This window comes from Hyaena hyaena, unplaced genomic scaffold, assembly GCF_003009895.1.
Source record: "Hyaena hyaena isolate Hyena2069 unplaced genomic scaffold, ASM300989v1 scaffold_459, whole genome shotgun sequence".
In the NCBI taxonomy this organism is placed as follows: Eukaryota; Metazoa; Chordata; class Mammalia; order Carnivora; family Hyaenidae; genus Hyaena; species Hyaena hyaena.
This window is the reverse complement of record NW_024081093.1, coordinates 981,389-1,002,356: the sequence shown is the minus strand read 5'-3', so window position 1 is coordinate 1,002,356 and position 20,968 is coordinate 981,389. Positions and strand designations below refer to the sequence as shown.

Here is a 20,968-nt window from a genome sequence, read left to right as displayed (position 1 = left end):
TGGAAAGAACTGGCAGGAAGATGGCCACGTTGTGCGCTTAGAATGTATTCTAGACCACTTCGCACTCAAAAATGGCTAAAATCAATAACCCTGGCTGAACTAAATATTGTGGAGAATGTGGAGCAACTGAACTTGAAGCACTGCTGGTAATAAATACGGTTCAGCCACTTGGGGCAACAGTCTGGCAGTTTCTTCTCAAGTTAAATACATACTTATCTGAAGACCCGGTAATTCCAGTCCTTGGTATTTACCCAAGAGAAACGAAAACATGTGTCCACACAAGGCCTTGTACGAAACTGCGAATGGTTATAGGCGCTTTATTCACCATTATTAAACACCTGGGAATGCAAGGAGCAGGTGAACGGGCCCACAAGCGTCCGCTTCCGCCCAGCGGACTATACTACTCCGCGGAGGGAAGGACTAGCGACACGCCGGCCGTACTGGGAAGTTATGTGACGTCAAAGAACGGGTAAAACTACGTTAAAGTGCTAGAAATCGGATTAGAATCGCCTGCGAGTGATGGAAGCGTGCTACGTCTTTATTGGTGCCGCGCTTACCCTGGTGACCAAATCTGCCCAAACTCATGGACTGTACACTGTAGGTGCATTTTATTCCACGTAAATTAAACCTCAGTTAAAAACCAAACCAAAGCAAAAATTACACGGAGACCCAACCAAGGAAGGTGGCTGGAAGCAGGGGTCACGGTGGTTTTTAATGAGGAAGCGTGTGAGACGGGGGAGGGGGATTTCCAAGGACCAGAAACGTTCCCAAGTGTCGGTTTCAAGAAGAAAACTTGGAAGCGTTCTCTATGTTACAGGGTGAGACGAAGAAGCTGCGGCGGCGGACGCCAGGGAACGCGCCGCCCCCGGGGGGACGCCGACCGGGACGCCGACCCACCCGCCCGCGGTCCCGCTACGCCCGGCAGCCCCGGCGGGCGCCGCGGCGGCGGAGCGGCAGGCGGGAGGGGCGGCGCTCGCCGACGTCGCGCTGACGTCACGCGCGCGCTGACGTCGCCGGCGGCCGCGGCCTCTAAAGCGGGCTGGGTGGCGGGGGGCGCCGAGTTTGACTAGTTTGGGGGCCGCTCGGCGCCTGGCGCCGCTCCCGCAGCCCGCCGCGCCCCGCGAGGCGCGTCCGGCCCGCAGCGGCGGGGACCCGCACGGGCGGCTGGGCGGCGCTCGGCCGAAGCTGGTCCCCCGCGGGCGGGCGTGCGGGCGGGCGGGCGGCCATGGAGCCCCGCGGCATGGAGTACTTCGGCGCCCAGGTGCTGCAGAAGGACGTCGGCGGCCGCCTGCGGGTCGGCCAGGAGCTGCTGCTCTATCTGGGCGCCCCCGGCGCCATCCCGGACCTGGAGGAGGACCTGGGCCGCCTGAGCAAGACGATCGACGCGCTCACCGGCTGGGTGGGCTCGAGCAACTACCGGGTAAGCCGCGGCGCGGCCGGGGCCGGGGCCGGGGCCGGGCACGCCCTCCCCGGCCAGCCCTTTAATCCCGGACGTGCGAGCCCCCGGGGTGCGCCTGGCGCCTCGGAAGCGCGCCGGGAAGGGGAAGCCTCTGAGCTCGGGGCGGGGGGTGGGGGTCCCTGGACCTGAGCCGGGGACTTGGGTCCCACCACGACCCAGTGTTTCCCCAGTTGTGAACAGTGGCGGATTCGGCGATTCCGAGACACGACGCGGAGTTATTTGGCGTTAGGACACAATGTCCCACCACCTGTTTAAAAATCATTGATAATCTGCGTACATAAAGCGCTCGAAGACTTTTTGCGTTTGTGCGTATTCGTGTAAACACTACTTAGACGAAGACGGAGGACCTCAGGATACAATTGTTAAGTTCAAAAGAGTATGTTAAATTAATCTCTCTTCTTTAGTGATCGTCTAGTCTGTTTCATCTTGTTTCTTTTCTTTCTTTCTTTTTTTTTTTTCTCTTGAATAAATTTTGCGTCTGGAAGGTTGTGCTCTTTGTCACTCAGGCATCTTTAGAGCTTCATCAGGTGCCTGGTTACATTTACTGTTAAGTCTAATACAAAGATGCTGACCCCAGGGCATTATGTATTTTTCATTTACTGTGGACGGAAAACAGTTATATGCTCTTTGTTAGCTCGTTTTACTGCAGTGGAGGACTGCCTTCGGATTTGAAACCTGTATCTTAGTAGGTTAGCTTATGCTGAAAAAAAATTATACAAGAAGGAACGGGTGTTTTTTGAAGAACTGATGGGGGGCGGGCTGTAATGTAGCCACGTTGGGAGACTTGGTAAATATTCCGTAATTAGCCTGTACTGTGGTTTTTAGCCGTTATTTTTCCTTCTAGTCTTCTGGTGGCAGTGTTGCTTTAAAATGCTAGCTCGAATCTGTGGATGAAGTGATTCTTCTCGGTAATTTATACTCACAACCCTGCGAATGGGCTGTACTTTGAGAACTTTATGCTCATAGAGTAGAAAGACAAACTCTACTACTCTGCAGATTTAGTGGTGAAACTTAAACATGTGTTTTGGGAGGGGTTGACTTTTACAAGGATAATAAACCGTTTGAGAATCAACCACTCTGATGCTCTATGACATACTGTCTCATCATTCTTTAAAGCTTCAGAAAAAGTTAACGTTTAATATATCCGTACCATTTGGGAGGTTATTATGTCTATGGTAGAAACAAGCTAAATTTGCTTACCATGTCGAGGCATATACCTGCTCAAGATAATTCATGTCATGTTGTACTATAGACTCTTGTAGAAAAAGTCAGCTCTTTGGTAGGGCTTCCTCCCCTTCCCAAGTGAAGTGTGTCACCTTTACGCCAACTGGCGAGTTCCCTTTGGGCCATTTCATTCTTCACATGCACCATGTCTTGAAACACACCTCTTGGCTTGTGAGATTCCACGGTAGCCCAATTTTTCCTTAATGGCTTTATGCACCAGTTCCACTCAGTGCTCTATTTGCTGTTGGACTGCTCCTGAAGAATCAGAATCTGGGGTGCCTGTGTGGCTCAGTCGGTTAAGCATCCGACTTCAGCTCAGGTCATGATCTCACAGTTCCTGGGTTCGAGCCCTGCATTGGGCTGTGCGCTGATAGCTCAGAACCTGGAGCCTGCTTCAGATTCTGCGTCTCCCTCTCTTTCTGCCCCACCCCCACTGTCACTCTGTCTGTCTGTCTGTCTGTCTCTCTTTCTCAAAAATAAATAAACATTAAAAAAAATTGAATTAGAATCCATCCAGGATCTGACGCAGGTTCTCATCTCTTTATTACACATGCTCTCTCTGCTCCTCATGAGATGCTGTAGCCAGAGACGGTGTCCACAACCAGAAGCAAACCACCACAGGCTTCCACAGCCTCATCCACACGCTCCCTTGTCACTGTGCCCATGTACTCTCCATTCTGCTCTCTTGCAGGAGTGAATTGTCTTCCTCCCTTCCATGGTCTCTTGCCTACTTAAGGATATTAATTTATCAATTCTGCTTTCTCCTTCCTGAACCATTAGTTCTCTTCTTTCTGCTGAATGCTGTATGTAAAACCTTCTTCTGACATTGTTAGAGGGCTTTTGAATTCATTTCTTACTTGGTTTTGTAAACTAAGTTACCAAACTAGGTCATCATTTTTTACCCAAGATACAATAAAACATACTTAACTCATTTGGAAAAAAAAAAGCATAGCATGGAATTCTTTGCACATACACACAAATAGAGAATTGTGCTTAAATTTCACATTATGCTGAGCAAAATATAATTTTCTTTGGATTTGATAGTACTTTGGAATTTGTCTTAATAGCCATCATTACTTTCATAAATTTGAGTGATGATGCTAGTGGTGTTCTAGACCCTGAGAATCCTGCTGTGAACAAAACTAGGAAAGATCATTCATTTGGCTTCATTCGGATGTTTATTGAGGACCTACGACAAGCAGGCGCTCTTCTAGGCACTTCAGATACAGGAGTGGAAAAACAAATCCTTGCCTTTGTGGACTTAGTTGGTTGTGGAGGTAGGGAATAAACCAGATGAATAACTAGAATCTACACTATGTTAGATGGGGGTAAGTGCTTCGGAGAAAAGAGCAGGGAAGGGAGTAGTGTTGGGCAGGATGCAGGTGTTGGAATTTCAAATAGATGGTCATTGGGGCACCTGGTCACTCGGTTGGGTGTCTGACTTCGGCTCAGGTCACGATCTCATGGTCTTGCGGTTTGTGAGTTCGAGCCCCACATCAGGCTCTGAGCTGACAACTCGGAGCCTGGAGCCTGCTTCGGATTCTGTGTCTCCCTCTCTGCTCCTCCCCTGATCGTGCTCTTTCTCTGTCTGTCTGAAGAATAAAGAAAACATTTAAAAAATTAAAAAGAGCACATGGGAAAGTCAGATCCTTGCCATCATGGAGATAGATCCTAGTAGAAAGAGAAAGGCAGAAGGGTATACAGTGTAGCTAATTTCAGGTAGCAAGTGATTGTAATCAACTGATGTGATGGAATGAGGGTAAGATGAGACTGTTTGGGGGTAGTCACGAAAGGGAGGCGAAAATTGGGTACAGACATGACATGAATGTAGGAGTGAGGAATGATGTAGACAGGAAACTGTAGATGGGGAGGCCCTAGCTAGAGTTTACCAGTGAGAGGTGTTAAGAAAGGTGAGATCGAGGAGGCAGGTGGAAAGGGCCTTATAGGATTTTATTCAAAGCCAGTGGAGGGTTTTACGTGGAGGAAGGGCTGCTTTGCGGCGGGTGGACTGTGAAGGAGCAACAGAAGAAGCAAGGAGATGGCGGCGGCCGAACCTGCTTTGGTAGCAGTGGCAGTGGGAAGTGGAAGGCTGAGATTGAATTTGCGGGTAGAGCCAGTATCATAGAGTGGGACCTCCTGGTGGGTTGAGAGAGAAGACTTAAGGGTAATCGCCTTTCTTGAGCATCTGTTGTAAACTTGGTAAATTGATGGAGGAGTACTTGAACTTAGGGGAGGTTAAGATTTTCCTCCTCCCTTTCTGCTCTTCTGTAAACTGACTCTTCATTCAATAGCCTAACATTTGTCAGTTCTCCTTTTTTATACTGTTTATCTGCAGCTATCATAATAAGTTGACTCTAAAAAATAGAGAGGTAAATAGCATTTATATCATAAGTATGTAGTGCTCAGCTACGTAATGTACTAAGATTTCAAGTCTTTTCAGAATCCAAAATCACAGCCTCTTTGCCATTCGGAGGACACTTTCCAGCCTCACCTTGATTGTATTTCTCATAAACCATCAATTTCTTAAAATATACCATTTCTTAGGTTGCTTAAATAAAAATTGAGACCTAGCTATTTATATCTGGATCTTGTCCATTGTTTTTCTTAAAGAATGTCCAGGTTGTTTTTGGTTTTTTCTTTTTTTTTTTTTGCTGTAACCATCCTTTCATGCTGTCACCTTGTGTATGTGCATGAGAGTTGAGAAAGGCCGTGATTCTGAACCCTGTCCAATTCAGTGCCCTCTTTTAATGTCTCCCTTATAATCCTGAAATAAAATTTGTACATGATACCGAGTACACATAATTTTTCAAAATCCCAATAATGTCCTAACTGCACTAAAAAAGGAAATTTCTATGTAATTTGTAATGAGATAAAGTAGATTTCAATACGTACATGTGCCCGCCTGACTCTCCATGAAGCCATAATGGTCGTTAGACGATCAGTGCTACAGATGCGGCCGCAGTCAGTTCAGGCCACAACAGGTGTGTGGTTGTCTGGCGATTCAGACTTCACAAGTGGCATTACTGATTGGTGATTGTGATATTCTAGAACTCTAAATCCTGAACCGTATTTTCCATCTTAAAGAGTTTGATCACCCCAATCCAGTTATCTTTTGACTATCACACACTCTCATCTGAGCTGAAATTTCCTGAGCTGAAATTTCCTGGTCGGTCAGTCATACCTGACATTTGTTCTTCATTCTCTCCTCCCTTTTCACACTTATTTCATGGTCCTCATTTGATAAGATGCAATTCTGGTTAATCGAACCTTGCCCATCCCATACCGGTACCAGTGCAACTGAAGGTAGATGGAGAAAAACACAAAACCTCTAACTGATTTCATTTAAATTTTTTTCTAATTTTTTTAGATGTTTATTTACTTTCAGAGAGACAGAGCACAAGGAAGCAGGGCGAGGGGAGAGAGAGAAAGAATCCCAAGCAGGCTCTACATGGTCAGTGCAGAGCCTGACGTGGGCCTCCAACTCACAAACCATGAGATCATGACCTGAGCCGAAGTCAGACACTTAACCAGCTGAGCCACCCAGGTGGCCCTCAGCTTTATGGCTTTAAAACACCCTAAAATTTAAGCTTGGTCTTAGCTCCAAATTTGCTTTTTAGAGTTCTGTTTTTCTACCTGTTAAAAAATGTTATTTTGCTTTTATGTTTCTAAGATTTTATTTTTATACTTTTATATTTACATATTTAATGTATGCTTATATTTTTGCTTTTGTATTTTATATGTACCTGTTAGAAAGTACACTTTTTTTGCTTTTATGTTTTAAAGGACTGAATGGAGGTATCTGAGTTCCTAAGGAAACAGTGAGGAGCTGAGTAGAATACAGCAATAGATGTTTTCTTTTCTTCTTCTTTTTTTTTTTTTTAGATTTTTTTAAAAATGTTTTTTATTTATTTTTAGGAGAGAGAGAGATAGCGTGAGCAGGGGAGGGTCAGAGAGAGAGGGAGTCACAGACTGAAACAGGCTCTAGGCTCTGAGCTGGCAGTCAGCACAGAGCCCGACGCGGGGCTCGAACCCATGAACCGCGAGATTATGACCTAAGCAAAAGTCGGACGCTTAACCGACTAAGCCACCCAGGCACCCCCCTTTTCTTCTTTTTTGAGGGCTTTCATATTCCACTGAAAGGATCCTTAGCCGAAACATAGGCTAAGTTGAAAGATGTCCAAATGGAAATTCAGGAAAGTCGTTTCTAGCTTCATGGTAAATCTTGATGTTTGCTATATCAGTTTCCCTCACCATATCCTTCAGCAATGGGGTGGCTACTGTTGGCTCTTTATTTACTAATCCATGTGAATTTTAGAATCAGCTAGTCAAGTTGCACTAAAACATTGGGCTTTTAATGGGATTATATTGAAATATCCTCTTTTTTGGGGAAGACTTGGTATCTTTTATAATGACCTCTTTTACCTGTGAAAATGTTTTACGTCTTCCTTAATGTTTTGTCATTAATGTTGCATTATTTTCTCCAAATAGGTTTTATGTGAATTTTGTTAAGATTTACTCTCATGGTTACTGAGGGTATAAATGCGACTGTTTTATTTTTTAAATTATGCTTTCTGACATATTGAAATGGCATTCGGTATATTGATTTTTATGGCCAACCTACTTATAATTCAGAACATTTTTTTCCTGTAGTTTGTGGATTCTTTTAGGTTTTCTCTACACATGGTCCCTTCTCATCCATGAGGAATCTGGGAGTCTGTTTTCCAAGACCCCCAGCAGATGCCGGAAATGGCAGCTAGAACCTTAGAACCTGCATGTACTACATTTTTCCTTAACCATACGCACCTATGATAAAGTTTAATTTTTGTGAGGCACCTCAAAAGATTGACAATAATAACAAAACAACATTGATATCAACATACTGTAATGAAAGTTATATGAATGTTGTCTCTCTTAAAATCTCCTTGTACTGTACTCCCCTTTCTTGTGATGATGTGTGATAATGGAGTGATGAGATGAAGTTAGGTTAATGATGTGTGCATTGAAATACAGCGTCAGACTACTGTTGACCTTCTGGTGACGATTATCTGCTTCCAAACTACAGTTGACCTTGGGTAACTGAGGCTGTAGAAAGCGAAACTGGCAATGAGGAGAGACTACTGTATAATATCAGACCATAATGATCGTTTTGCTTCTTCTTTCCATTTCTTTAGTTTTGCTTGGTTTTGGTGCATTGGCTTAGGCCCTCAGGATGAGGTTGAATAAGAGTGTGGGCCTTGAATTGTTCCTTTGTTTGAAGGGTATGTTCATTTCACCATGAGGAATCACACTTACTGTAATTTTTTTTTTTTAGCTTTTAACTATGAAGAATTTTTAACATATGTAAAGGTAGACAGAGTAAACAAATCTACCCACAACACCAGTCCATGGCTAATCATGCCCGTTACTTTGTCACAAATCACAGATACATTGTTTCATCAATAAGACTTTCTAGTTAGTGTCTCAAAGTAAGTGTTCTTTAAAAAAAAATTAACATAACCTCACTACCATTATCACATGTAACACAGTGATTCCTTGATATCAAACATGTAGGGTCAAACTTCTAATTTTTGAAAACCTCATACAAATTTTTAAATTAATTATTGTAAGAAAAATTAGGATCCAAATAAGATTTCCACATTGTGATTAATATATCAATTTCCTGTTGGTGCTATAACAAATTACTAGACACTTAGTAGTTTAAAGCAACATATAGTACATTTATTTCCTTGGAGTTTTGAAGGTCAGAAGTACACAATGGGCTTTATTGGGGTAAAATCAAGGTTTCAGCAAGATTGTTACCTTCTGGAGAATTTAGAGGAGAGAATTTTCAAGATTCTGGGAGTTGCATGCCATTTCTTGGTTTGCAGCCTCTTTCATCTTCAAAGCCAGCAGTATAGAACCTTCAAATCTTTTTTTGGTTTTTTAAAAATGTATTTATTTTTGACAGACAGAGCGTGAGTGGGGGAGGGGCAGAGAGAGAGGGAGGCACAGAATCTGAAGGCTCTTAGCTGTCAGCACAGAGTGCGACGTGGGGCTTGAACTCATGAACCATGAGATCATGACCTGAGCTGAAGTCAGGCACTTAACCAGTGGAACCACCTAGGCGCCCTTGCAGAATGATATTCTAATTCTGTCATTCCTTCACTTATTAACTAGAATACTTTATAAAGAGAAACTTCCCCCATTTACTTTTTTAAAAATGTTTATTTATTTTGAGACAGAGAGAGAGGGAGAGAGGCAAGCTCCACCCTCAGCCCGGAGCCTCACACAGATTACCTGACCGTGAGATCATAACCTGAGCAGAAGTAGAGTCTGACGTTTAACTGACTGGGCCACCCAGGTGCCCTGTTTCATTGGCACCATTTATAATAGAAAGGCAAGCACGCCTCATTTTGTTGTGCTTTGCTTTATTGTGCTTCATGGATACTACATTTTTTACACGCTGAAGGTTGTGGCTACCGTGCATTAAACAAGTCTTTTGGTGCCATTTTCCCAACAGCACTTGGTCACTGTGTTCTCTGTACGTCACACTTTGGTAAATCTTGACAGTATTTCAAACTTGTTTCATTACCGTATGTTGTGATGACCTGTGGTCAGGAACTTCAGATGTTGCCGTTGCTCTGTTGTAATTGGGAGCACCACGAACCGTGCCCGTTTAAGATGGCAAACGTGACCTGTAAGTGCTGTGTGTGTGCTGACTGCTCCACCGACCAGCCGTTCCCCCGTCTCTCCTCCCCCCCAGACCTCCCTGTTCCCTGAGATACAGCCGCACTGGAATGAGGCCAGTTACTAGCTCGACAGTGGCCTCTAAGTGTTCTAGAGAAAGAAGGAGTTGCATGTGTCTGACGTTAAATCAAAAGCTAGAGATGATTAAACTCAGGAAGGCAAGTCAAAAACCAAGACAGGCCAAAAGCTCGGCCTCTTGTGACAAACAGCCAACTTGGGACTGCAGAGGAAAGGTTCTTGAAGGAAATTAAAAGTGCTACTCCAATGAACGCATGTGTGATAAGAAAGCAAAACAGCTTTATTGCTGATCTAGAGACAGAAGTTTGAGTGGTCTGGGTAGGAGCTCGAAGCAGCCGCAACAATCCCTTAAGCCAAAGCCTCATCCTGAGCAGGGCCCTAACTCTCTTCAATTCTGTGGAGGCTGAGCTTGGTGAGGAAGCCACAGAAGTCTGAAGCCGAAAGTTGGTTCATGAAGTTTAAGGAAGGGAGCATCTCCATGACATAAAAGTGCAAGGGGCCACAGAAGTTCCAGGTTACTCAGCGGATCTAGTGAGGGTGATTCCTGCGAGTAGCTCCACTAAACAACAGATTGCCAGTGTAGACGGAACAGCCTTCTGTTAGGAAGGAGATGCCATCTAGGAGTCTCACGTCTAGAGAGAAGTCAAAGCCTGGCTTCAAAGGACAGGGTGACTCTCTTGTTAGGAGTGAAGGCAGCTGGTGACTTTAAGTTGAAGGCAGTGCTCACATCATTGAGAAAATCCTAAGACCCTTGAGAATTATGCTAAATCAACTCTCCTTGTGCTCTGTAAATAGAAAGCCTGGGTGAGAGCACCTCTATTTACAATATGGTTTCCTGGATATTTTAAGCCATTGCTGAGAATTACTGCTGAAGACAAAAGGATTCCTCTCAAAATATTACTGATCGTGACAATGCACTGGTCCCCCAAGGTCTCCAGTGGAGATGCGCAGGGAGGTTAATGTTGTTTTCCTGCCTGCTAACACGATATCCACTCTACAGCCCATGGATCAGGAGTAATTTCAAAGTCTTATTATCTAAGAAATGCATTTTATAAGGCTCTAGCTGCCATAGGTAGTGATTCCTGTGATGGAGCTGGGCAAAATAAATTGGAAAAACCTTCTGGAAAGGATTCACCATTCTAGATGCCGTTAAGAACATTCGTGATTCCTGGAAAGCGGTCAGAATAGCAACATGAACCGGAGTTTGGAAGAACCTGAGGACTTCCAGGGGTTCAGTGGAGAAAGTAACTTCAGATGTGGTCGAGAGAGCAGAACTAGAGTTAGAAGCGGAACTTTTGCTGTGCAGAAACTTTATTTTGACGGAGTCCCAGTAGTTTATGTTTGCTTTTGTTTCCCTTGCTTCAGGAGACCTGTCTAGAAAGTTACTACGGCCGATGTTGAAGAAGTTACTGCCTGTGTTATGTTTTAGGATTTTTATGGTTTCAGGCCTCACATTTAGGTTTTTGATCCATTTTGAATTTATTTTTGTGTAAGGTATAAGGATGTGGTTCAGTTTCAGTCTTTTGCATGTTCTTGTCCAGCCTTCCCAACACCGTTTGTGGAAGAGACTGTCCTCTTCCCATAGGATGTTCTGATGGGCTGAGTAGGCGGGACTAAGGAGTGCACTTGTGACCAGCACAAGGCGATGTAAGTGTTGAATGAGTACATTGTACACCTGCAACTCCTGCAACACTGTATGTTGACTGGAATTAAAATTTAAGAAAAGAAAGAAATGGAGCCGGAGGAAGGGACTGACTGGCTGCAGTCTCATAACACTTGAACAGAGGAGGAGTTGCGTCTGATGGAGGAGCAAAAAAAAAAAGTTTTTCTTGGGATGAGACCTGTTCCTGGTGAAGATGCTGTGAAGATTGTTGAAATGACAGCAAAAGATTTAAAATATTACATATATTTAGTTGATGGGCAGCATCAAGTCTTGAGAGCATTGACTCCGATTTTGAAAGGCCTTCTGTGGGGAAAATGCTGTCCAACAGCACCACGTGTTACAGAGGAATCATTCATGAAAGGAAGAGTTGGTGGTTGTGGCAGGCTTGCCTGTCGTCTTATTTTAAGAAATTGCCACAGCCACCCTGGCCTTCAGCGACCTCCACCCTGACCAGTCAGCAGCCGTCAACCACCCTCCACCAGCAGCAAGATTGCAAACTTGCTGAGAGCTCAGATAATGGTTAACTTTTTAGCAATAAAGTATTTTTTAATTAAGGTGTGTCCTTTTTTACACATAATGCTGGTGCATGCTTAGTCGAGCACAGTACAGGGTGAACATGACTTTAATATGCTCTGGGAAATGGAAAAAACCCATTCGACTCACCTTGTTGCATAATTCCCGTTATTGCAGTGGTGTGGGGCAGAATGCACGTATCTGAGCGATACCTGTAGTTTATGTGATTCTTTCCTTTTGTTTACTAATGGTCAAAATAGTGAGGTGGTCTTCTAGCGCCCTCCAGTATTGGCCACATAGTTTTCATCCGTGCAGATTCTTATATTTAAGCGTATCTAATGCATTTCAAGACGGTGCACTTACTGTCCTTATTAATATTCAAACCGACCTATCTTGACACGACCCTAGGAATCTCTGCTGCATCTTTGCTGTCTGGTTCTCACACGATGTCGTTTTTCCTGCTCATGCCCTGGAACCAGCCGCTTCTCCAAGAAGCTCTTGTTCTCTGTCAGTGGGGACGAGTATGTGGAAAATGCAGCGTGCGCGCTAGTGGCACTCGTTCTTGTTTGAACAAAGCCCTCTAGGCTTTTTTCAGTGAAGAGGGTTAGGGTTTTAGTTTTAAGGAAAAATATACCATGCGTTGATAGTGATTTTAATTCAGATTCTGGCCTGCAGTCTATCCTACTTCTGTAGGTCTTCCTTCTCCTTCGGTCAAGATTTCTGAAAGCATTTGCGTTTCCTTTTTGCAGCGTTGTTTTTGTCCTCCGGGTGTGTCCCCCTGGAGAGAGGTAATCAAATTACTGTACTCGAAAGGCACTTGAGCTCCTCTTCTGTGTGGTTATAATACTAATTCGGTATACATTCAGGTTCACTTATTTTCAGGGAAATTAGTTATTGCTGCAAATGGTATTCAAAATAGTCTGGCTTCTTTCCCTATTCCTTTTAGCCTATTCCTAAGGATTACATTTGTTCCCCCTGATTGTTTCCCCATTGTTGTTATTTTTAACAAACATTTCTAAGTCACCGTGTCTCTTCATAGTCCTCGCTGTATATACACATTGCCCCAACCTGCTTTTTTCACTTAACAACATATGGAGGCTCTTGCATAACAGAATTAGGTGAGTGCTCATTTTTACAGTGTTACAGTACCCTGCAGTGTGGCTGTACCATAATTTATTGAATCTGTCTCATATTGATGAATATTTGGATGGTTTCTGGTCTCTTACAATGAATAATGTCTGCTTGTTTTGTAATAATTTTGCTAGTGTATCTTAGAGATAGATTTCTAAGTGAGGTATGTTTTAAAGAGCTTTATTGATTTAACTTACGTACTACACAGTTTAGTCATTTGTGAAGTGTGCAGTTCATTGGTTCTGGACACTCTTGACACTTCTTGTAAGTTTAATCATATGACCTTTGGCCATTCGTGACTTCACTTATAATGCTTTCAGGGCTCATTCATGTTGTAGCCTGTACCAGTCAGTCTTATTTATGGCCAAACTTTTTTTTCCCTGAGGAGGGGGGTAAGGAGAAGAGAGAATCTCAGGCAGGCTCCACACTTAGAGCAGAGCCCAACGTGGGTCTTGATCTCACGAACCATGAGATGGTGACCTGAGCCGAAATCAGGAGTCCAACACTTAACCACCTGAGCCACCCAGGCACCCTGGCCAAATTTTTAGCTAAACGCATATGGCGCATGTTCTTTATCTGTTCATCTGTTGAAGGACTTGTGGGCCTTTGTACCTTTCAGCTGTTGTGAACAATGCCGTAGTGAATGTTGGCGCACAAGTACCTGTTTGTGTCCTGCTTTGGGTGTATACCCAGGAACGGAATGAATTGTTAGGTTCTCAGTGTCCAGCACCCTCCACTTGAGCCCTTCCCTTTTTCTCCTGTGCCTCATAGGGGGTTTTCTCCATGCTTTCTTCTACAGGGGGAGCTGCCCTCCCTTGGCTGTTCTTGCGAGCTTGGTTGTGGGGAGCGGGGGTGTAGTTGGGTTTTCGGTCCAGCTTCAGTCTTAGGAGCCCTTTGCCCCTGAGTCTTGGGGATGAGGCTTTAGCAGAGACCCTGCCCTGCTCGACATTTGAGCCCAGGGTGAATTTCTGCCTCTCCCTCAGAGGTAGAGTGCTCTGTTTTCTTTTTCTCTTTTCTTAGTAGCAGTGAGTTTTTACCTGTGTCGGGTGGTGACAGTATTCGTCTTTCTCTCAGCAGCTCCATACCTTCGTTTCTTATTAAGACAAGGGTATGGGGAAGGAAAAGTCTGCCTCTCCTGCAGAGATGGCTGCTGTCTTCCTCTGAGACCCGTACAAACGAGAGACAGATGCTTCTTCCCATGATGAGTACCCAGTGGAGGTTTGTGGAGAAAGCGTGTCTCCTTTCGTGTCTGTGGCTGGTAGAGCTTGAGCATCTTCACGCCAGCCCGCACCCGGCTGCTGAGCAGGAGTTACACACAGCAGGGCGCGCACCCGCCTGCGGTACAGCCTCTCCTGCCTTCCGTCCTCTGCCCCGTGGGCCACAGGTCCCGCCTCCCCGCGGGGGCGTGTCTTTCCTTAAATTTCAGGCTAGTTGACTATCCTGCAACTTCAGCTTTCTGATGGACTCAAGAATAGTTCTAGGTCTGTAGATACTTGGTTTTTTTCTTGTTAAAGTGGAAGTGGTATTTTTTCCAGCGTCTCCGTCCTAGACAAAAGCTGGAATTCCTCTATAATTAAAGGTGCTCTTAATTTTTAACTTTCATTTAGGAAACATTTCAACATTACAGGAGGAAAGTTGCAACTATAATTGGTGGCCTTCTTTACACCCTTTACCTGTGTTACCAGTTATTAACGTTTTGCCTTTATCTCCCTGCATTTGTATACATTAGTACTCGTAGCAGCATTTATTGAACCATTTGAGATTAGAGTGCCCTAACCTCATGACTGTTTACCCCTGAATACTTCAATCTCCTTATTTTCTTAAAAAAAAATCTTGGTAATAGGTATACCTGGGTGGCTTAGTCGGTTAAGCATCAGACTTTGGCTCAGGTCATGATCTCACGGTTCATGCGTTCAAGCCTCACATCCAGCTCTTTGCCAACAGCTCGGAGCCTGGAGCTCGCTCCAGGTTCTGTGTCTCCCTCTCTATGTCCCTCCCCCACTCACATTTTCTCTCTCTCTCTCCTCTCTCTCACAAAAATAAATAAACATTAAAAAAATACAAAAAAATAAAATGGATCTTTAAACAAAAACTTGGTAATATATGAAAGCTTTATATGTCAGTGATTATATATATTAAAGAATGCACTAGTAGTTTGTATTCATTAAATTTTTTTCTGTCTGTAGGTGTCATTAATGGGATTGGAAATTTTAAGTGCCTTTGTGGACAGATTATCAACACGATTTAAGTCCTATGTAGTAATGGGTAAGTTAACTTTATTTCAAAATCATTGTAGGCTTTGACGTACTGGCATGTTTTCTCATGGTCTTTAACAGAATCGGTTCTCTGTGAGTGTAAAAGGTAATTTTATACAACCTAGAGATCTAGTATATAGCATTTTAGTTGGCCTAGACATAGAAGAGTTTAAGCCTATTAAAATAATTGTATTTCCTTTGAGATAAATAAAACCAAAAAAACAAAAAACATATTAAATATACTGCTAATAGATTTTTACTTCATAACTTAAATGTTTTTACTATTACTTTTTTTAACATTAAAAATTTATAACGTACAGCGCTGCTCTTTAGATTTCTATGGTGAAGGACCAGTTCTATCTTGGCTAGTCTGTTGTAGACCAATATTGTAAAATGTAATAAAAATAAGTTACAGCAAAATGAAAGGACCCAATTTTTTATTATTAGATTCAATAAACCAAATTACTTTGGTCAGATTGTTTTTAAAACTGTGTTTTATAGGGGAGCCTGGGTGGCTTAGTCGAGCGTCCGACTTTCACTTAGGTCATGATCTCGCGTTTCGTGGGTTCGAGCCCCGCGTCGGGCTCTGTGCTGACAGCGCAGAGCCTTGGAGCTTGTTTCAGAGTCTGTGTCTCCCTCTCTCTCTGACCCTCCCCTGCTCACGCTGTTTCTCTCTCTCTCTCTCTCCTAGAAATAAATAAAAATATTAAAAAAAAAAAGAACAAAAAACAAAAAACTGTGTTTTATGAACACTTCCAAAATACTTTTTTTTTTTTTTTTTTTTAAATCACAACTAGTTTGCAGAGCCGCCCCGCTGCCGGCCGTCCTCCGGGCCGCGCTCGCTCCTTTGTGTTTGCGGCACACACAAGACCCTGGTCCTTGCTGCTCCTCTTTGTGCCGCAGTCAGGGTCACAGCGCTGGCTCTGAGCTGCTCTCTGCCCTGAGGAGCTGTGATGTGGGTGCGGCTCCTCTTCTGTAGGAATAGAGAAGGGAGGTCTCAGCTGCTTGTGATTTTCTTTTATGCATTAAGTTAGCGCTTCGTATGCGGTTTGTCCCCAGATTCTGCTGGTTTCTTATTTTCATTGTCTGTCCTTTAGGCAGAAGCATCTTAGTAATATCCCTTCCGTGTCCCCTTTTAGTCAGTGCCTGGTTCCGGTTCATTCTTTGCATGAAGGTCTTCCGAAAAGCTGACCCTTCACAGGGTCAGGCTTCTGCTTAAGATCCTATGATTGATGTTGAAAATGCTGCATACGTGTTTTACGTGGGTGTTCGCTTAAAAGATTTTGAGTCATTGTTTAAAATTAGGAAGTTTTATGTAAAAAAATCATATTTGTGGCTCGTCTTGAGCGTTCTTCCACTCCCACAGGCACCTAAGTGCTGGCGAAGTGTTGTCGTAGGCGCTCTTTCTTACTGGTCGTGAGCTGTCTGGTTCCCAGGTCCCTCCCGTCTCCCCGTCCCTTCCAGTCTCAGAGCCGCCGTGTGCTTGGGCTCTGCCCTTGTTAGCGCCGGTTCCGTTTTGGCATTTCCCGGGCCTCCCCGCCTGCGGGCGTTCATGGTTGGGACCGCTGCCCTGTAGCGGCTCCTGTGTCAGTTGTGACAGACAGTATTTTGGACGGCACGGTAATCCCAGGTGTTATGTATCTCGCGTGGTTTTCGAACGCAGAGTCCACTGACTGCGGACACTGAGGCCATAGGGACAGTGGGGCCGGAATCCCAGGCCGCTGCCTCCCGGGAGCCACCTGCCTTCAGAGCTTCTGTTCTGCCGTCCCGGTGGCGGTCCATTCCCTCGGCGCGCCTGTCCCGCCTGCGCTTGCGTCGAACCCTGCTCCCTCCTGTTCTAGCGGCTCACTCGCTCGTGCTTCTGCTGTGCTCTGCTTCCTTTTCGCAGTCCTCTCCCTTTTCCATGGTCCTTTCTTTCTCTTTAAAGGATTTACTTCCCATTTCAGTATCTGGGAGCTTTTCAGACCAACCTTACCCTACAATGAATTTTTCTTTATTTTTCTCAAACTGTTTAATACTAAATAAATTACATTAAGTTGCTTTTATTATTGAGTGTTTTTCATATGTGTTTTCTGTATATCTGCATAGGTTTATATGTGTAGTTTCTTTTATCTTTTCATCTTCTACTCTTTATGGTTATTTGTGTACATTAATGTTAGTATCATTTTCACTTTGAACCCTAAGTGGTCATCATTTTGTGAAACTCAAACTTGTTATTAATTCAGAGTCAGTGTAGTATAACCAGAAAGTCTCATCACTACTTTGCTAGTGTATATTGCCTACTTGTTACCCATTTATTGGGCTTTATCAGCTTCGCGTGTGTAAAAGATTATCCTCACATTGTTTCTGATTTGTATGATAGCTCCACAAGATAGGCACTGTATCTTTGTACTCTTATGTTTTGTTTTGTTTTGTTTTGATTTAGAGAAAGAGAAAGAGAGTGAGCAGGGGAGAGACAGAGAGAGAAGGAGAGAGGGAATCCCAAGCAGAGCCGGCCCACAGGGCTTGAACCCGTGAACCATGAGGTCATGGCCTGAGCCGAAATCAGGAGTTGGAGGCTTAACCAGCTGAGCCACGCAGGTGCCCCTCTGTGCTCTTGCGGAGGTACAGTGCGGAATGGGGAGGCCACGGTTAGCTTTCTTGTTTTACTGTTTTAGACCTTAGCCAACCCACTTTAGGAGCTCTTCTGTGGAAGGAAGGAATTGAATTAAACTATGTGCTAAAGGTATTTTTTTTAATGTTTATTTTTGAGAGAGAGAGAGAGAAAGACAGACAATCCAAAGCAGGCTCCAGGCTCTGGGCTGTCAACACAGAGCCCGACTCAGGGCTGGAACCCACGAATCATGAGATCATGACCTGAACTGAAGTTGGACGCTTAACTGACTGTGTCACACAGGCGCCCCTGAAGGTTTTTTTTTTTTAAATGTTTTATTTATTTCTAGGAGAGAGAGAGAGAGACAGCGTGAGCAGGGGAGGGTCAGAGAGAGAGGGAGTCACAGACTGAAACAGGCTCCAGGCTCCGAGCTGGCAGTCAGCACAGAGCCCGACGCGGGGCTCGAACCCACGAACCGCGAGATCATGACCTAAGCGAAAGTCGGACGCTTAACCGACTAAGCCACCCAGGCGACCCTTTTTTTTTTTTTAAATAATGTAATCTTAGATATATGTAACTTGATATGAGTGATATTTTCTTTTGGTACACTTAAGTTATTAACATAGGTATTTTTTTGTCTTTTAATATTAAAAGTAAAGAGGTGTTTTAGGAAAATTGAGATGGATGTTCAGTTTTGGACAAAGTTCCAGAAAGAGTATGGGCTCTTTTGATGGAGTTCTTTAATATAAAATATTTAAATTTTCTTTTGTGGCCACAGGGACTGTGGAAAAATAAGTTTTTCAAACAAAAAAATATATCCAATTTACATTTAACAATGATCGCCAGCCCTGGTTTTATGATAACTGAATTCAGTAAAGGATCTCATATCTCCCAAATTTTAAACAGATAGTTTTAACCCAAAATGGAATTACAGAAAGAGTATTAGAGTAATTGGGCTACCTGCTTATCACTCTTCCATCTTGTAAAAGGGTTGTGTCTCACACAGTGCTCAGAGAATAAGATCTACTCCCCGCTGTGCTTTACACTTCTTGATGTTTCACTGTTCAAGTCCCAGTCCGTGCAGCAAGTTCTTCCATCTACAGGATGAAAAGCTCTGTTTAGGAGTCCCTTAATTACCTTTTGAATATTCATCATGTGGAATGATAATTAAATGGTCATTATAATACATACAGATCTTTAGGGTGGACTGTTGACTCTTCCAGATGCTCATTATGGGCTTAGCACAAGTCTTTTTTTTTTTTTTTAAACTTCACTTCACCTGTTTGGCCTGCTGCTACTTGTGTGAGGTAGAGGCCTGCACTCCTCCTCCTTTTATAGACAAGGGAGCTTTCAAGTTCAGGGAAGTTTACGGTCTTACATAATTCACAGCTGGTAAAACTAGGAATAGAATCTTGTTCTGTTTCACACCAAGAGAGTATGTGTCAAAAAGGAATTCTAATGCAAAAAACGTATGGACTTTTTTTAATAGCTATAGTAAAAAGTTTATGTAACGTCAAGTTGTTTTTGCTGCTTATATTTTATAAAAGTTTAGTTTTTCTGTATTGGAAGGAGCCCTGGTTTGGGCCAACATTTTAATATTTCTTTTTGGAGTTAAATTCTACCTCTCAAAAATGCAGTAGATTTTTTTTTTTATACTACTGTTGTGTGATTGTCAACACACACACACACACACACACACACGTCAATTACAAGCAAATGGAAGTAGTTGTGACTGGGGCCTAATTGTGTGGTTATTTAAATCCTGGTTTCAGCTTGCTATTTGTGTGACTTTGGGCAAGGTACTTCATCCTTTGGGGCCATCTCTATCAAATGAGCCTTCTCTCTTTGATTGGGTTGTTATGAGGTTAACATGAGAGAATTCATTGCTTGGTACATAATGATACCTGTATTAAGTGTTTCTTACTATCTTCTGCCTCTGAAGCTATCAGAACCAGAGTCCCACAACAGCCAGTCCTACAAATGTTGGTGATTTTCTCTAATGTTAACAATACATCTAAGCAGGATGAGAAGTATTTATTTATGTTGTCCCAGCTGACAGGCCCTTCAGTTGCCTCATGATCAGGCTTATGCTTTTATGGCAAGAACTTTGTTTTCTTATACTAAGCTTAGGTTTTTGGATAAACTTCTCACAGTGGGCTTCTCACTATAGTCTAATTTTCTTCCAAAAATGATGTAATTTCTTTTTTCCTTAAGTGTTGTTGTTCATTATTATTAAATCTGTCCAGTTGTTATATTGTAGACAATGTTATGTTGTAGAGTATATTTGCGTCAAAGTATATAAACGCTTAATTGTAATCGTCTCTAAGTAAATGAGAGGAAACCCCTTTCTCTATCTTATTTCTTCTTCCTTCCTCTCTGTAAAGCAGGCCTCAGCCTTCACTGCGTCAGGGAAAGCAAGGCTGGGGCTGTTGTGTCAGAAGAGAAAAAAGTTCACTTCTTTGCCGTCCAGCCTGCAGGATGACGCTGGTGGCGCAGGGGTGGGCGGTGACACACAAAATGCTCACTTCGGGCCCCACTCTAAGCTGTTTAAATGCGTTCTCTTTTTAAGTTTCAGTCCTTTTTTGAGGTGAGCACCGCTGCCAGCCTTTATGGGCTGAGGAGGTAAAGACAAAAGGAGATGTGGCCTCACACCTTGTAACCCCACCCGAGGGGCAGTGGTGATTTAAGTGATTACAAAAGAAAATTTTGACTATGAGAGGTTTTTGCCCTATGAGCCAACGTTAGAACCTGTACCCTCTTGATTCCGCCCTCACCTCCCTTTCCCTTCACCCCCTTTTCATGAAAACTCTCCAAAAACAGACTGTCCCCTGCCTCTCTTGCTGCGTCGCATGGAGCAGTGCCACAGCCTCGGACATGGTAGAGAAAAGCCGTAAGGCCAGGGGCCCGGCTTTCATGTGTGTCAGTAGAACAGTATGTCCTACGGCCATGAAAGTGCGTATCAGACACGTGATCGTAAGCCAGCACCTGCCCGTGCCCGGGTCAGGACCCAGAACTCTGCTGTCTTAGATGCTTCCTCTCTGCATTTCCTATGATGCCTCCCCGCCTCTCCCAGAGGTTACCGCCGACAGGGCTTTCTGGTGACCGTCCCGTGCAGGTCCATAGAGCTCAACTAGCCGCACAGCTCTCTACACAGGATCATGTTTAGTCTTGCCTGTTTTTTGAACATGATCATAAGTGCATATCATGCCGTAAGTATGCGTTTGAACCTTCCTTCTCTGTTATTTTTTATTGGACTCACGAGTAAAGAAAATAATTTGCTTACCTGATAACTTTTCGTTTATGGAACGAGCTGTTTTGTAATTTTGTAAAACATAGCTTATAATGGAGATGAATCGTAAATACTTACTCTCTTCCCTCTGCCTTTC

At 43.7% G+C, this 20,968-nt stretch overlaps 1 protein-coding gene and 1 long non-coding RNA gene across 17 annotated transcripts in view; one reads left to right on the top strand and one right to left on the bottom strand.

The window, feature by feature from the left end:
- Positions 1–1,031: 1,031 nt before the first annotated feature.
- The window catches only part of CLASP2 (cytoplasmic linker associated protein 2), a 180,867-nt gene continuing 160,930 nt past the window's right edge, over positions 1,032–20,968 (top strand). For 8 of the 16 annotated variants that reach the window (XM_039253708.1, XM_039253706.1, XM_039253705.1 and 5 more), the window contains exons 1-2: positions 1,032–1,420; positions 14,921–14,999. In XM_039253708.1, the coding sequence (XP_039109639.1) occupies positions 1,226–1,420; positions 14,921–14,999 (274 nt within the window). In that variant the 5' untranslated portion in view covers positions 1,032–1,225. The remainder of the gene's footprint in view (positions 1,421–14,920; positions 15,000–20,968) is intronic. The other 8 variants (XM_039253718.1, XM_039253711.1, XM_039253715.1 and 5 more) reach the window with 1 other exon arrangement.
- LOC120246254 lies at positions 12,305–20,961 on the bottom strand. Its single transcript, XR_005531990.1, has 3 exons — positions 20,866–20,961; positions 18,543–18,679; positions 12,305–12,381 (listed from the first exon to the last, which is right to left on the bottom strand). It is a non-coding gene; the product is annotated as an uncharacterized LOC120246254 (long non-coding RNA).